Here is an 18,285-nt window from a genome sequence, read left to right as displayed (position 1 = left end):
ATCCCATCCGAACCCCAATTTCAACCCTCATCAAAAGTCCTATAGACATAAAACCAATATAACGTCTCAATAAATATTCCTGAATCATGATCCAACATACATGTAAATTATGCCATATTCACAACAAACCTTAGTGACCTGAAAGATTTCTCCCAGGATAAAATTTTAGTCAATAATAATTCTCAAGAAATGGTAATTAGATTAGCTAAGTATATTTATACATAAAAACATATTCAAAGGGAGGATTACATTCTTGCAAATGAGCATATCAAAATGGTTGCAGATTTTACAGATGCTTAAAAATGTAAAGCCTTTACTTAAACATTAAATGCTCACCAACAAAGCATTACTCAACCATATCCTCAAGTCTTTATCATCATTATTCCAGCCCATATTTCTAAATCTCCAACAATGAACACCAATGAAGCAAATATAGAACTCCCCATGGTCTAGATTTATTGAAATCAAGCATCTTCCCAACATTCACGGGTCCAAAACCAAAACCAATTTTATAACATAAGAGATGATTGTATAAAAGTCATGCTAGTACAAATCTAACAAATTCAGAGAATCATATACTCACCACTCTATCAACTTTCAACGTTTAACTACTCTATGAGCTCAAAAATGAATCCAAATCTTTGTATTCGAGAAGGCAACACAATGGCGTTTGAAAAGTAGCACGATGGCCGGATCGGACGGTATCCGGTCCCATTCAGGACACTAAGCATCAGATCACCCACCAGTAGTTTTTGATCTCTTCTTCACTTGCAACCCTCCCAAATCTCTCTCTCTCTCTCTCTCTCTCTCAGGAAAAAGGGGTAGAAGAAGGGATGCTAATGGCTTGGGCTCAACAATAGGATGACTACAAACAAAGCTAAAAAAACAAGGCTTCATGGATTCCTGGGTTTGCATAACTTAAAAAAAAAATCCTTGAATCTAAGCTTTGAAACTTTGTTACAAACAAATGGAGACAAAACAATACTGGGGCCCACATCCATCATCTAGGAGGAAACATGAATAAACAAAGAGGAGAAAACCATACTTGATGACTTCAAGAAGAAAAAAAAGAAGTGAAGGATTAATCTTCAACCCACAAGCAAAGGAGGTGGACATGATGGGGAAGGATCTCATCCAAGAAAGATGAAAGGAGAAATAAGAAAGAATGGTTAGAAAAGGGGAAGAAAATTTTGGGTAAAAGACCAAAATGCTCTCACCTTGATACCCTGAAAAAGCCTCACATGGGTGTGTATCACATCCACACAGGCGTGTGTCACTCAGTGTGCCTTTCTGCCGATTGCTACAACATCATGCTTCAATATTTTTGCTATAGTACTTTGTTCTAAGTTCTTGAGAGTTACATGGGCAAGGTACACGGTCGTGTAAATGCTTGTGTAGTTCCTAAGTTTACACTCGAGAATTCAGAGGGTTGCACAGATAGATACATGTCCATGTAGTTTTCTAGCCATGTATTCTGCAGAAAAATGCATAAATGACCATTCTACAATCATGCACTCCACATATTACTCACGAAACTTACATCCTAGCTTAATCAATTGGTCATGATAAATTTTTGTGCGTTCCTTATAAGTACGAGAGTTTTCATATGACATTTGTTGCCATTCGTCTAACTCACCCAATTAGAGTTTCCTTTTTTCCCCACGGCTTCTAAATAAAAGTTTAAAAACCTAGTTGCCCAATGGCATGCTTTTCCATAGACAAACTAGTACAGCGAGGTTCCAAAGGTGTCTTATAAGCTGTCTTATATGACCAAAGAGCATCATTAAATTTTTCAGACCAATCCTTCCTACCGATGGTTTATTGTCTTTTCTAGGATTTGTTTCAATTCAAGATTAGAGACCTCTACTTGTCTACTAGTTTAAGGATGGTATGGAGTATCCACTCAGTGAGTGACACTATATTGTAAAAGTGTGTGCGTCTATCGCTAATAATTACCCTAGGTGCCCCTAAACAGAGAGAATAACCTCTTCAAAAACCTGCAAACAACTCTACTATCATCAGAAGGCAAAAGCTTGAGCCTCAACTCACCTTGACATATAGTCTACTACTACCAGGATGTATTTATTTCCAAAAGAAGTAGGGAAATGACCCATGAAATCGATACCCCAGACATCAAAAATTTCAAAATTAATAATGGGGTTTTGAGGCATTTTAAAACTGCAAGAAATGTTACCTGTGATTTAACAATTGTCACAACATTGAATGTACCTTTGTGCATTATGAAAAATGGATTACTAAAAGTAGCCAGCTTCAAGCACTTTCACCATAGTTTTGTTGGGGCTATAATGTCCTCCAACGGGAATCAGATGACTTGATCTGCACAAACTTGAAACAAGTATGGGTCGTCCCATATATAATGCTTCACATCTGTAAAGAATTTCTTTTTAAGATTCGAAGCTATATCCTTAGGAAGGACCCAAGCTATGAGATAATTTTCAAGGTCTATGAACCAAGGTGTATTGACTTTACCCAATGTATTAATAGAGTAGAGATGCTCTTTAGGGAAGAAATCATTAATGCCCACTTCTTCTTGATGTTTTTCCCCTAGGTACTCAAGTCTTGACAAGTGATCTGTTACTAAATTCTTTGTGCCTCATTTATCCTTAATCTCCACATCAAATCTCTGCAAAAGCAAAACCTAACGAATTAATCTTTGTTTGGCATCTGTTTGTTAAACAAATAATGAAGTGCGGAATGATAGGAAAAAGCTATGACTTTGAACAAAATAAGATAGGGACAAAATTTCTAAAATGCAAAAACCACATCTAGTAACTTCTTTTCGGTGGTGGTATAGTTTTCTTTTTTATCATTCAGAGTTTTACTAGCATAGTATGTAGGTTGAAAGTGATTGCCCCTTTGTTGTCCTATGATATCCTTGACTGAGTGATCACTCGCATCTCACATGATTTTGAATGGGAAATTCCAATAAGGGGCTATAACAATCGGTGCATTCACTAGTCTCTCTTTGAGTGTCTCAAATGTTGATAGGCATTCGGTGGAAAATTCAAAAGGCATGTCTTTCTCTCAAAAGCTTAGTGAGAGGCCGGGTTATCTTTGAAAAATTCTTGATGAAAATGGCGGCAAAAACCCGGCATACCCAAGAAAGCTCTTTGTGGCTTTTACTGAGGATGGAGGTGGAAGCTTCTTGATAGTTTCAATCTTTGCTTGATCAACTTCTATCCCATATTGAGATATTTTATGCCCCAAAACTATTCCTTCACGAACCATGAAATGACATCTTTTCCTAGTTCAAAACCAAGTTTGTCTCTTCATACCTCCGTAGGACCTTCCTCAAATTGTTCAAGCATTGTTCAAAAGAGTCCCTAAAGAAATCATCCATAAACACTTCCATAATATCTTCAATAAGGTCATCGAATATGGCGGTCATACAACGCTAAAAGGTGGTAGGCGCATTACATAGGCCGAAAGTTGTATTCTCTTGATCTTCTTGATATATTGGAATATGAATATATCCTGACAACCCATCTAAGAAATAATAAAACATATGCCCAGATAATCATTCCAACATCTGATCGATGAATGGGAGAGGGAAATGATCTTATAACAGTATGAGTAGGGATTGATTCATTTCTTTCATTAGTGATAACCTTCATTCCTCCCTTCTTAGGTATGACCTGTACTGGGACTAACCCATGCACTATCAAAAATTGGATAAATTACCCCGACATCCAGTGGTTTGATCACCTTAGTTTTTACCACTTCATTCATGTTCAGATTCAATCTCCTCTGGGGTTGGACAACTGATTTGTAATCCTCTTCCATTAAGATCTTATGGGTACAAAGTGAAGGATTTATACCCTTGATGTCAGAGATCTTCCATGCAATTTCCCCTTGATGTTCCCTAAGAACTTCAACTAGCCTCTTCTTTTGCTCAATAGATAGATGAGCTGAGATAATGATCGGTAGTTTAGAATTTTCAACCAAAAAGGTGTATTCTAAATGCTCCGACAGTTTCTTCAATTTGAGTTCAGGTGGTTCTTCAATTGAAGTTTTTAGTTTCTCATTTTAAATACCCAATTGCTCTTCTGCAATTAGTTCATCCGTCTCTAGTGATTGCAAGGTACTGTCATTCTCTTAATGAAACTTTGAGCTCTCCCTCTTGTTGCTCTCCTAATGAACATACAAAATGATCCAATACCGTTTCTAGTATTTGTTGTCTTGAATTCTGAAAATGTTTTGATTCAAACTGAAATAGCTAGTTACATAACTTGGTCATTGTATCCTCCTTGCTACCTTATGTAGAATAATCACTCTTACCCCAGTAAATTTGTTGCATAACATTATCCAACCTTTCATTCTTAATGGCCAACTGTTCAATTAATGCACGGATCATCTTTATAAGGATGACCTAAAAATAATTGACAACAGAAAGGGTTATACAAGTGTGTCCAAGATGAAACAAGTAAAGACTTGGAATTAATTAGAATATAAATGGCTAAAATGACAAATATTTAAGTGTTCCTAATATCACTAATCTTCCCCGGTAATGGCACCAAAAAACTTGATGGGGACGCAAGTGTACGTGCCAATCACGTAATAAAATGTGCGTGAGTATAGAGTGTCGGTCCACATGGAAGAAAAATGTATATTAGTAATAACTCTAGAATCGAAAAATAGCCTGAATAGTGGAGTGTTTTGTGTATGAACAAGAGCAAATAAAAACAAGAAAATATGGGAAAATAACAGGAGAGAAATCAAGGAAGAAAGTCATGTATGGGCATTGCATCCCTCTAGGGTTATGAAGTATAGGATAATAGTTGTTCTAAACATGCAATCCTATTTGAACCAAAAGGTTTTTAGACATATACAAAACCCCGATTTCTCAATTGAAATATAACTGAATAGGTGTAGAGCTGATACAGACATCGACACAATTGCATTAACACTCTATAAATCCTTATTGTAGACTAATGATAATTTAAGTAGATAATCTCCCCCTAAGGAGAGATTATCCCTAATCTGAATACAGAGCATAAATGCAATTTTTCCTAAAATCCGCTTCACATGATTACAAAGAGCTTGAAATTATTATTAGTCCACTTGGAAGGATTGTGGGAGACAAAGTCTTTCTAAATAGCCTAACGAGAGGTGTGCCTACTATCCTCTCGAATTACAGTAAGTCTATGCTAGGTGGGAATTTCTTTCTCGTTATGTAGTAATATAAGGTATGATAGCTAAGGCTTTCGCCTCGTTAGCAATCAAGCATTCAATCACACAATTAGACTCAAATAGATATGATTGCAAATAAGGAATCAATTAAAGCATCAAAGTTCCAACAACCAAAGTCAACAAAATAAACTCTAGAGTTCAACTATGCCCAAACATCTACAAATTAGCTCTCCATTAATGGAGGACAGGCATTCAAGATACAAAGAATGGAGGAAAACATGAAAGCTACTAAAACCCTCTTTTAATCCCTTAGGATGAAGAATCGTCGAAGAAACTCCAGGCATGCTACTAAGATGAGCTTGACATCTATGATCTTCAATCCGCTTTAATGTAGATCAAATCCATTTCCAAATTACTCCTAAAGTGCTGGAATTCATCTATTTTCTTCCTTAACCTCGCCTCCAAGAATTGCCTCAAAAAAATAGAAAGATGGAATATAGAATGCCCTAAAAATCCTCATAAGTTATATTTATACCCGACTGCTTACGGGCTACTTATGGGAGTAAGGGCTAGGTCGTAAAGGAGCCGGGGAAGATAGTTGCAAGCCTTACGGGAACGCTTATAGTCGTAAGCCACATCCGTAAGGTTTTTTGTTTGTATTGCGGTCCAACATACTACTGAAGGGTTGGACTGTAAACTGCATTGTTCTGCTTCTTGCAATTGTCCTTATGGGCATAAATTGTTGTCGTAAGCTCCTCTGGATGGTCCTTATGAGCATCCTTACAGGCATAAACCTTGCTCGTAAGGTTATCTGAATTGGCTCTAAATCCTTCTTATGAGCATAAGCATGCCTGCAAGGTTCTCTGAATTTGACTTACAGCCGTAAGCCACCTAGTTTGCCTTGTCCTTGATATAATGATGTCAAGAGAGCTCCAAACTCATCGTTTTAGGTCTAGAATGCTTCCTTTGGCTCTCACTCATCTTAAGCACTGCCCTAAGCCTAGTTTAAAACAAAACACACTGTATTTAACATCGAATTCCATAATATGTTCTAATACATGCCAATTGAGTATACAAATTAATATGAAATATATAAACATTGTACACTTATCACCATGACGACCTTTTCATTCCCCAAGGTGCCTTCCTACCTTAAGGTTGTGGCTTTTGTTGCTTCACTCTTGCAAGATGCTTTTAGCCATGATGTTAGAGAAACAACAATACATAGCGGGAGGTCTCTTACAAACTTGCTGATGTAAGGGGTTGAGGAGTGAATAGATGGTGCCATGTGGTGAAAGGATCATAGAATGGTTTTTGTAATCATGCTTCATGAGAAGATAAAAAGGGTGAATAGATGGAGAAGGGTACCTAGAACGATTACATCGTGTCTCCTCGAGACTATAACCATTCCAACTGCGATTTTCCAATGGTTGATGGAGCCAAAGTTGATGGAGAGTGAAACTTTGGTCATTCCCTAGCACTTGACATCTTCATCAAATTATATAAAAGGTAACCTTGTCAATGAATAGAAGGACTGAAAAATAAGTGCTACAGAAAAGATGGACCTTTTTAGGAATATTGAAATTTGGGTGGACCATGTGTGGATTCTTAGAATTGGGAGAGATCTTTTACTCATTTTTCCAAAAATTGGGGATTTTTGGATTATTTTTTTTTCTAATCGGTACTTAAAATTAAAATGGATAAATGCAAGTCACATAACTCATCACATAACTGAGTTGGTGAAAATTGAATCTCTCGAAGAGAGAGAGAGAGAGAGAGAGAGAGAGAGAGAGAGAGAGTTATAACTCAATTGAAAAGTATATGATAACCATTGTTTGCACACATTCGTAGACATCCGATGATGAAAAGTAAGATAGAGAGTATGAGAAGGATGTGTGGGGTTTGGATTAAGAAAGAGAGCATGCTCTTGGAAGGGCCGGAGGGGGAATTGGACATTGATCCAACAACTCTCATGAACATCCGTAAATTTCAAATCTATGGGCTTTTGTAGAAGTATGATATTAGGAGTATTATTAAAACCCCTAAAATCTTGAAGAAGTATGATAATGACAATTTTATCTTTATTGGGATTATTTACTCTCATTGATGCACACTCACTATCTCTCTTTTAAGTAAACTTCATTGAATAAGATGGGTACAATTAAAAAATTAGAATCAATGCTTGTAGAATTTTTAAAAGTAACAAATAATTTGAAAAAAAAAACTCCTAACATGATAGGTAATTTGAACTAAAAGGAATACTTTATAAATATATATACATATAGAAATAATTTGCAATGTAAAAATAAAATTCCAAACCCAGTATAATCTAGTAGAGTGGATAAAGTATTCCCTCGCATACATGGGAGCGAGTGCTCAAATATGAGGTTCACTATACATGAGATGTAAGGATCTTGTGCATAGTGGGTCATACGGCCCTTGGTGTGAAAGTAGACTTACAATCCAATTTTTGTGCTATTGGGTGAGAGTGTATGGCCGAATGTTCAATTTTCGACTGGGAGCATACTGTAATGACTTTGTTCAGATCTAGTAAATTCAAGCACAAATTCAGCACTCACACTGTATTTCAGTAAATTCCCAGATGTCCTGCTCTAAATCAGAGCTCACTGATTTGAAATTATCACTAATTTTGCTCAAGAAAACAACAATTGAATCTGATGCACTGAACTACATTCAAGCAATAGCAGGAATAAACTCAGATCTAGTCTCTCAAGAGCAATCACAAAAGTAATAATACTGTTTAACAGTTCTCAAAGACAACCAAAGATCATTAACTGGAAGGAAAAAAATAAGAACAATCAACAAGAAAGTAAGATAAACTAAACCCGGTAGTGAATCACCACCGAGCTCCTCTTCCTAACTCCTCAGAGAAAGGCCTTTGATTCTTCTTCCATGATCTCCCTCCTCCTCCAATTCATCTATTTATTCTAATAGATAATCCTTCAGACGAATGTTGGCTCTCCTCAATCGTTGATTCTTCTCAATCTCCATCCCGACCGTCAAATGGGCATCTTCCTTTTCAACAGATTCCTCCACGTGTCCTCCAGATGATGATTCATTCAACCCAGGTGTCATTGCAGCCGCGTCCTTTGATGGAGACTTGGTCACGTGACCTTTCACTAATTCCTCATCTTCTATTGGTGTGAGTTTATATCCATCAACAGACCCCTTTTTAGTCTTCATTTGTCCGTCCTCTGCTGAAATTACCTTCAATTTCAAGGGTAACATTACACATACCCTTGACAGTTGTAATTGTCACAAAAATAAAAATATCAAAAAATAATATAAAAGAAAATAAATAAAAATAAAATAAAATCGCCACCTAAAATTAAAATAGATGAATTCCGAGTTACATTACTCGCCAGACAACTGAGTTGGTGAAAACTGATCCTCACGAAGGGAGGGAGAGAGAGAGAGAGAGAGAGAGAGGGAGAGCAATGGCGGGCTTGTTGGCGTGGGCGGCGGACGTGGTGGGTGGCAGCGGGCAGAGTGACGAAGGGGAAGACGACGAACGAAGGTCAGTACCGGCGTTGTTCACGCCGGAGCAGCAGAGTCGCGCGCGGGAACTGGACGACCGCTCGAAGTCGCTGCGGCGCTCGATCCAAGATCTACGCCTTAGAATCCCCCCTGCTCACATCGCACAGCGCCTTCCCCACCTCCACGCCCACTCCGTTGCTTCCAGCAACGCACTCGCTCTCCAGCTCAACGCCCACTCCACTACCCGCGAGCAGGTTTGGGAATTTCGAGTGCTTTGCCTTTTGTGATTTTTATTTGGGGGTTTGTTTTTGGGTTTTCATTTGAGTTTATTGAGATCTGTTGATTCATTTTGTTTATTTTCATTTAATTTGATAACTCTTATCTTGAAATGAGGACTTTTTCGAATTTTGATGGCTTTTTAGTGATTCTGATCTTTAGGGTTTGTTTCTTATCATTGTTGGATTCTGTGGTTCACTGTCTTTAATTAGCTCTGAACTCAAAATGAGTCCTTTTTTACCGGACGGGGATTCTCTCTCTCTATTTGTTTGTCTTGAAATTTCACATTTCAAGGGGATTTTTTGGCATAAGACAAGGTAATTCATTAGTTAATTTGATTTTATTTTTTATATGAGAAACAGTTCATCCATGCATTTGGATTATATTGATGAAGAGTGTTAGAGATATCATTCTTTGAATAGGTATTTTGGCGGTTGTCCTGTGTGAATCTTTCATTTTGGAAGATATAATAGATTTTGAGTAGCTTTAAGGAAACAAAAATGCATTCTATAATCTTATTTCCAAGAAATAAGAAGTGTTAAACAAAAAATTAAAATACTAAGTAAAAAGAATTATAGTCTATAACAACTAACAAATTAAGGATAGATAAGTGAAAACATGAGCGCTTGCGTGGAGTTTCAATTATCATATCTGAAGTCATTTTAGGACTTGAAGGTTCCTGTGTGAGATATCCTCTTAGCTCCTTGAAAGCACAAATGGAAAAGATATTGCCATTTCAAATATCATGAATTTTTCTAAATCTTTCCTTGCACCACATTAAATGGGATTTAATATTGAAGAGAAGCTTGTAAGTATGTCTGAAAAGTGTGGTCCTTGGATTTTGTAGCATTCAACCATCTATTTCTCTATTTCTCTATTTCATATTCAAGTCAAATGCGTCTTTTTTTTCTGCGCCTTCCTCTCATATCGTCTATTCACCTAACTTCTGTACTGATCCTTTGTCTAGGCACAATTCCGAGAGGTCACTTTGCTTGAAGAAAATGCTGCATATGAAAAAGCTATATCAAATTGTCAGAAGAAGATTGATGATAAGGTGCATGAAGCTGAACTGCTTTGCAGTAAACTCAAGGTCAGGGCCTGCACTTTTTGGTATTTTCTTTATTCTAGAATTAACTGTACATGCTGTAATCATTAACGCTTCAGTTTTAACTGCAATACCGATTCGTGAGATCTGATGCCAATTCAATATTTGTATGTGAATTCATGTGATATGATGTTTTAAGCATAAATGTTTCAGATTTAATGTCATTAAAAATTCACTAGATCATGGCAAAGAGTTGGAAAGTGCTTGTAATTCAATCTACTCTGTTATAATTCAATCTTAAATCTTTTGCTGAACTTGACTAATGAAAAGCTAGACCTGGTGTCAAATTATCAACTGACGTTTCATGGGTTACAGATTTTATATTATGAATCTTCATCTATTCTTACACAAACTCTTTTGTTGAACAACCTGACCATAAATCAGCCATTGTTATGATTATCAGTAGCACTTAATTGCTGCCTTCCCGGCTACTGAGTAATTTTAGTAATAGTATTGAATATTATAATTGCACTGATGCCACTTTGCAAATTTATCCATGGCCAGTTTTTTTTCTCTTGTTTCTGCACAAATTTCCTTTTTCTCTTGTTTCTGTGCAGTTTCCTTTTTAGTAAACATCATTTTAAATATGGATGAATTGAAAACCCAAAAGTAAAGAGGGGTTGGCTCATTTTAGAAAAAGATTGTAATATACTAGCATAAGCATAATGCCCAGCATTATGGAAAACAATTATATAGCATAAGGTTTTTGATTCATCTATATCTGCCCAATCAAGTAAATAGCTCTGATTCACTTATTTATAGATGCCAATCCAGCTTATTATTTAGTAAATGATGCATTTTTAAGTCTTTTTTACTATCAAGAAAACTCTTCTTGGCATTATGCTGCCAAAGGCTGCTGTTAGAGGGTGTTGTTCTCTATGGATCTGTTCATATTACCTAATTGTGAAGTTAATGCATCAAATTTGCTTCAGTATTGCTTTAAGAGAAGTATGGCTTGTGCAACCATTTAAGCGATTTGAACTAGCAACTTCTATAAGCTATCAGGTGAAGATCATTGCTTGAAAATGCTAACCTTGATCTACAAGATTTAGACTTATATTCATCTTTGGCTAGTCTCATGTGGAACAAAGTCTTGCTGTGATTTTTGTGTTACTTGATGCACATAGTTTTCTTTTTATTATCCTCTATTATTGTTTATTATTATTTTGTACAGCTGTTTATTATCCTAGAAACACAATTAAAATTATTATGAGTGCGGTGCACAGATTCTTGATATTGAGAAGTTTCTATATATTGTTTAAGCACACAACTCAATGGCCATTTCATTAATATGAGAGGATGGTACAGAGGATAAAGGCTCCTGGCATGTTTGTGAAGGGCAGCATGTGCTCAGTCTTATTTCTCTTTAGTTTGAGAAGATTGTTTTTGTCACACTGACAAAAACCTTTATTGGTATATTTTCGTCTGCCAAGTTTTTGATTAAAATTTGTCCAAACCTAAATGATTGTTGGTTTTCATATTTCTGGAATAATTGGAAGCCTTAAATCCTGTTGTGAGAAATTAGAAGCTCCAGTTGTAAGCAGAGTATTGTGCATTTACTTTGTGCACAACATAATATGAAGCTTATTGGATGTGGATGGGTAGACATTCTTAAGTTCACATCACTGACTAGTCTGGCATCAACATTGACTTGAAATTCTTTGAAAATTTCTTAGTATTATCTATTTTCTTTGAATTGCAGAGGTTTTTTTTCTTATCTTTTGCCAGTGGACTTTACTAATTCTTTCCTATACTTCCATCAAACTTTGCATGAGACCTTTTATTTTTTTCATGTCATTGAGTTTTGACTTTCATTGGTTGCTTAAGCATTTTACTTTTGAGAAGTGTCATGGGGTACCTCATCTTGTGTTGAAGAAAGCCCACAATGGAGATTCTCTGGCTTAACAAGTGGATTTCGTTTAGGATCTTTACCAAAAATTCTATTATTTCTAGAATAAGAGCCAAACAGGCAATTCACCTGGTTGATCACAATCCTCAGTTATTCTCTTTCCAAACGCAACCATTGTGTTAGATTAATATGATAGCAAGGGTGTAAATGCCTACTTACCAAAATAGTGCTTACACATGGATGGCAGTATGTTTTGGAAACACAATGAAAAGACCAATCAAAAGATTCTTTTTTTTTAGTAAAAAAAGGTTCTATGGGCAATTTGCAAACATGCATAGCCATAGATGTATGGGAGTAAATTGAAAGAATAAGGCGTTAACATTTGATTCCTTCTTGTGCTATTTTCATGGCGGCCTGATCTAATTTTGCCTTTAAAATATTTAGAATCATAAATCTTGTATATTTCATTAGATAAATTCTGAATCAAGAAGTATTCTAATCAGGGGTAACTATCATTCTAATAAATTTTATAAATGATTGACATAAAATTAGCATGTCACATTTGCGTTATAGGCATCCATCCGTGCGCGCGCACACACAGACACCCCCTCATATAAATATAGATTATGTATTCTTATAATCTTATTTCAATCAATTTCAACACTGTGCAAACTGGAATTAACTTAGCCAGAAACTTGTGCAATTCAGTGTTGAGTCTGGATCTAAGAACTTTATTTTAAACCTTATGAAATCATTGTCGTGTTTGTATGCTATTTGCATATAATTTTTATTCCCAATGGCTTTACTTGTGAACGTCATTTGTTAAGTATTCCTGCTTTGTAGGAATTGGACATGATGGAGAAAATTTTAAAGGACGAGCTGGAAAAAGCACTTGCTGAAAATAGTCAATTTGGGAGGTTATCAGATAATATAAGGAGCATGCAAGAACCCCATTTAGAGAGACAACCTTCAAAAAGCAGCAAAGTGAAACAGTTAGAAGACAAGAAACATGAGCTGGTTTCTTTTATTCTTAATTTTTCACAAAGATAATGACATTTTATGTATGCTTGTTGCTAATTATTCCCCCTTTTGTTTCTAGAGTTTGATGGAAGAAAACTTGCAAAGTTTGGAGAACCAATGGGCATCAGTTCAACATGAATCAGCGAGACAACCTTCTCCAGGTATATTTAAATATGCTTTTGGGGCAAGATAGCTCACAGAATATATCCTTGACCTTTTGTTGACTTAATTCTTGTCTTTCAATGGGACCTGTATATTAAAACTCTAGCAAAATCTGATGAGAGGCACTTGCAAATACAGCCCTTTTGATCATTTCTTCACATGTACCTGCAGTAGCATTTAAGTAATGACCCTTGGTTTCACCTGCTTCGGCCTTGTCACTTTCTTGTGCTGTATGGAATTAAGGCACAGCATTTATTTACCTTTAAGCATGCTTCTGTGATATGTGAAAAGATGGCTTTTAACATTTGACTCATGTGAATATTAAATTTGAAATTGTCATGCCATAACCAAGGGAAGTACAGAATCAACACTGCCAAGTTAAATAAATCTTAGGAGAAATGGGAATGAAAATCATGCCCAATTGAACTTGATGGGTCTAAAGTGTAGGATAATCTAGTAAAAGCATAAATGTAACTTGTTGAAATGATTGTTATGTAAGACTGTTCTAGCGCCTGGACCCAAGAAGACATACGTTTCCTGTGTTAATTGTAGTCTTGGAAACTAGTTGAGCTGCATTGAACTGCAGTTGGTTGATCACAAACTTTACTGCCAGGCAGCTGTAGTTCTTATATGTTAACTAACCCAAGATATTTTTGTAGAGAAAGGTAAGAACTTTTTGCTAGTTCTCTTTTTGTCTATTTATCCAGTGATTTTGTAATTTATATGATTAAAGTAATCATTATTTTTTAGTATAATAATAAGCTCTTTCATGTGTAGCTCAACGAGAGAAGTTATTGGAGAAGCAGCTCCACGGTCTAGTTGAACAGCTTACAGCGAAGCAAGTCGGTGTTACTTCCCCAATTTCTTTTACAACTCCCAGAAATTTTAACCTAATCTCTACATTCTATATCTGAATCTCATTTTGTAGGCACAAGCAGAAGGTTTGATGAGGGAAATACGGAACAAAGAAAAAGATTTAGAGATATTAAATGGTTTGCGAAGGAGAGTAGAGAGTGAAACCATCGATACTAATACCACAAGGAACCGATTCAACAGAGGTTCTTTTGGAACATTTACAGATAATAGTTTTGAACTCCTTCGAAGACCTCTCCATACAGGTAGCAGAACTGAAAACCAGCAGAAACTAATGCTTTTGAGGTCTGCTCTGGTTCTTTATATTCTCACACTTAATGTGATTGTCTTCATAAAGCTTTCATTTTGAGATACACCTTTTATATGATATCTCTTGTAATTCATTTATATAGATATTACCCGAACTGTTACGTGTTGTTATAATGCTATTTTTTTTTTCCTTTTTCTAATAGCGTTTAATTGGGGCTTACTTGGAAGCTGTGAAGTAAACGCAAAATAGTTATCTTTCTTGGGTTTTTGGAAACTGTTGTAATTCAAGATGACCTATTTAATTGTGCTTAAATGTTTTTTTATTTTTTATTTTTTTATTTTTTTATTTATTTTTATTTTTAAAAAAGAGCTCGCAGAGCTATTTTATTAAATAAAAGAAAAGGTTTACAAAAAGTTTAACAGTACTAACTAGGACATGCAAAGAAGTAAACAATACAAGAAAACAGAGAAAAAGAAAAGCTAGGTATACAAGAGTTACAAGCTAAAAAGTATAACCATCTGACTTAAAGCATTTCATAATCCATTTGGGAAGATCTTTGCCGGCATGAAATAGAGTTATAGTGTTATAGTGTGAAGATTGGCAGCGAAATTGGCAAGCTTGGATGCAGGAAGCATCCAAGCACGGGGTAAGGTGGAGATGAGGCCGCTGGGCAGTGGTAAGGAGGTGAGAAATCTCCAGGTACTTGTGGAATCAGGTGACTGAATAAGCTTGCAAATGTCTGAGTTTGAGATGAATATGTGTTGAATATTGTAGCAACCATGAACAGCAACGCAAAGGGTGTAGATCAACGCTAAGAGATCGGCTTCCAAATGGATACAAGACTCAAGCGGACAGCAACCTGCGAGGACAACATTATAATTAGAATCGACAAAAAAGAACCCGGCATTACAAACTTGAGTTCTGGCGTTGCTAGATATAGCCGTGAAGAGAAATAATCCATCAGCTGTGGTGAAGTTATTCAGCAGCAGCTTTCTTCCTGCATTGGTGGACTTAGCTTGGTAAAAATCTTTAGCAAAGCATAAGGCCCTCCAAGTTAAAGCAATTAAGCTAGGTTGAACATGACGAAAAACCACATCACACCGAACTTTCCAGATGTGCCAAGTAATAGTAGCAATAACCGATTTAGTGAACGCAAAACTCCTTTGTTTGTAACCCAATCACCAGCTGAAAACCCTCCAGGGAAAAAAATAGGCTTACCAATAAGATTACCAATTTGGATCCAAATGCACTGAGCTATATTACAATTGAAGAACAGATGTTCAATATTTTCAAAGCTAGCTCACAAAGAGGGTATATTAGTTCCTAGGGCCCAACTTGATAGAATGAAGAAATTCATTAGTAGCAATACTGCCATTGAAGACTAACCAGAGAAAATATTTAACCCGAGGTGTAGTTTTGATGGTCCAAATACAATTCCACCCAATCCAAGGATTAGGGGCAGCCAAGCTACTGTTCAAGAAGTGATAAACATTGGAGCCAATACAAGCTTTGCGAGTCTTGGGAAACCAAATCCAAAAGTTGGGATGACAATAAGAAATGGAGCCAAGATTAAGCAAAAGATATCAGAGAGGTGCCAAAAAGAAGAGCCAATTTGCTATAATCGCAATTGTCTCCCAAGATAAACTCAGAAAGATTAACTGATTCGATGTTGAAACCAATATAAAAAAAAGTCGGTTAAAACGCAAGGGGGATATCAAAAGCACAGAAGTTGTGACAGGATTAACACTCTGTATCCAATAGTGAGGCTTAAGGATGGTAGCAGATGCAAAAAGACCTCTGAAGAAAGTAGAGCAATTAGGAGGACAATAATCCTTCCAAAAGTTAATACTACCGTATTTGTAATATAAGATGTCAACCTAGAAAGCATCACCCCAATTCAAATAGCTAAAAACATGCTTTGCCATAAGAGACTGCTTAATAATTGAGAGATTACGAATCGAAAGACCCCCCTCAGATCTAGAACTGGTAATATTATTCCAAGCTACAGCATGGATGCCCTTTCCATTGCCACCCTGATGCCAAAAGAAATTCATAACAGTTTTGGTAATAGTAGTAAGAACAGAATCAGGTAAAGGATATACTAACAGATGGTAGTTTGGAATGGACAGAAGGGAAGAGTTGATAAGAGTGGATTTGGCAGCCTTAGATAATTTGAAATCGTTCCATCTAGAGCAGGTATGATGAATTTTGTCAATCATGGAATCAAAGACGGAAGCCGCAATTCTCTTAGGAGAGATAAGAACCCCCAGATATTTGAATGGGAAAGAGGCAGAAAAGATATTGAGAATAGAAAAAATGCTCTGTTGGACTCATTTATTAAACCAGGAAGGGAAATAGATAGCTGATTTAGAAGTGTTTAAATGCTGACTAGAGAAGTCACCAAATAAATCAAGACAAATCTTAACAAAGCGGGTTGCAGATCTAGAAGCTCGAGTAATAAGGACAAGATCTTTAGCAAACATAAGATGGTTGAAGTTGGCCCTAATGTTATAACTGAAACCAGGAATATAATTATTAGCAAGGGCATAATTAAGCATCAAAGTTAGGTTTTGAGAAATAAGAATAAAAAGGTAAGAAGAGATCAGGTCGCCTTGCCGGACTTCCCGCGAGGAGGAAATCAAAGGAGTGGGTTGACCGTTGATCAGGAAAGAAAAGGAACTGGAATGCAAACAGGTTTTTATCCAAGATATCCATAGACTGGGGAAGTTCATTTTAGCAAGGGTGGCAAGAATTGCACTCCGACTAATGGTGTCATAAGCTTTCTCAAAATAAATTTTAATGATCATCTTAAAGGGGTTGTTAATCGATTGTTCAATAGAATGCACAACCTCTTACAAAGTAATGATATTATCAAAGGGACATTGACCAACAATAAAGCCAAACTGCTCTCGACCAATTAAGGATACGAGAACAATCATAAGGCGATTGGTTAGAATCTTGGATATAATCATATAGCACAGATTGCAGAGGGAGATAGGAGAACAATCATAAGGTGATTGGTTAGAATCTTGGATATAATCTGGGAAGAATTTTCTCATTTTTTAATACCGCCCAGATTCCTCCTTCTTGGAGGAAGAATTTTGTGGGCTTGATTCCCAAAAAAGATAATCCTATTCTTGTTAGTGACTTCAGACTTATCTCTTTTGTAACGTCTGTTACAAAGTTATTGCAAAAGTTTTGGCTAATCGTTTAAGATCTGTAATTCCTAATCTTGCGGGTCCTAAACAAAATGGGTTTATTCCTGGGCGGGGTGCTTATCGCAACATAATCGTAGCCCAGGAAATTGCTTATAGCTTCGAAACTGATTCCTCTGCCCTCCCTAGGATAATTTTAAAAATTGATGTGGAAAAAACCTTTGATACTTTAGAATGGTTAGCTATTCTTGCAACCCTTAGGAGGATGCTTTTCCTTGAGCTTTGGATAAATTGGATTCAGAATGCTCTTTCTTCTGCCTTTTTTTTCCTTTATTCTTAATGGTAAACATTCTTCCTTGATCTCTAGTAGCAGGGATGTCCGTCAAGGGGACCCTCTCTCCCTTTTACTTTTTATCTTGACTTCTCAAACCCTCATTGCCATTATGAATAAAAGCCCTTTTCTTTAAATATAGTCCTTGGTTTCAGTCCAAATCTTCCTAAAAATTTTAATCATCTAATGTTTGCTGATGATCTTATTCTTGTTATTTATGTCTCTAGGAAGTCAGCCAAAAATTGCCTTCTGTGTCTTAATCTCTATCAAAAGCTTATTGCCCAGAAACCAAATTTGCTTAAGTCTGCAATTTTTCTCCCCTCTTGGTGTAATTCAAAATTGCAAAAGCCATTTCAAAAATCCTAAGTATCAAGCTTGGCCATTTCCCCTTCACTTACTTGGGTGCCCATCACGCCTAGAAAACTTTCCATTAATCAGCTTAATTTCCTTTTGGACAGAGTCAACACTATCATTCATTCTTGGAATCATTTTGCTATCTCTAATGTTGCCCATACTATCCTTGTCAACAGCATCATCTTTATAATCCCCAACTATTTTCTCTATGTTATGAACCTCCCTTTATCCATTATGGATTCTATTTCCAAATTGGCTCAG

At 36.3% G+C, this 18,285-nt stretch overlaps 1 protein-coding gene across 1 annotated transcript; it reads left to right on the top strand.

Moving 5' to 3' along the window:
* The first annotated feature begins 8,551 nt into the window (after positions 1 to 8,551).
* On the top strand, positions 8,552 to 14,491 carry LOC120268302 (E3 ubiquitin-protein ligase Bre1). The gene is made up of 6 exons (XM_039275749.1): positions 8,552 to 8,903; positions 9,893 to 10,015; positions 12,723 to 12,896; positions 12,979 to 13,060; positions 13,839 to 13,903; positions 13,990 to 14,491. Exons 1-6 carry the CDS (start codon positions 8,610 to 8,612, stop codon positions 14,281 to 14,283), a joined length of 1,032 nt encoding a protein of 343 aa, XP_039131683.1. The 5' UTR covers positions 8,552 to 8,609; the 3' UTR covers positions 14,284 to 14,491.
* The last annotated feature ends 3,794 nt before the right edge of the window (positions 14,492 to 18,285 follow it).

This window comes from Dioscorea cayenensis, chromosome 9, assembly GCF_009730915.1.
Source record: "Dioscorea cayenensis subsp. rotundata cultivar TDr96_F1 chromosome 9, TDr96_F1_v2_PseudoChromosome.rev07_lg8_w22 25.fasta, whole genome shotgun sequence".
NCBI lineage: Eukaryota > Viridiplantae > Streptophyta > Magnoliopsida > Dioscoreales > Dioscoreaceae > Dioscorea > Dioscorea cayenensis.
This window is presented reverse-complemented; position numbering and strand designations above follow the sequence as displayed.

Excerpts from the sequence above, each read along its gene's own strand:
- LOC120268302 (XM_039275749.1), top strand. The coding sequence starts at position 8,610 with ATGGCGGGCTTGTTGGCGTGGGCGGCGGACGTGGTGGGTGGCAGCGGG. Across the intron at positions 8,904-9,892 it reads ACTCCACTACCCGCGAGCAG|GCACAATTCCGAGAGGTCAC; the intron begins GTTTGGGAATTT and ends TCCTTTGTCTAG. Across the intron at positions 13,061-13,838 it reads AGCGAGACAACCTTCTCCAG|CTCAACGAGAGAAGTTATTG; the intron begins GTATATTTAAAT and ends TTTCATGTGTAG.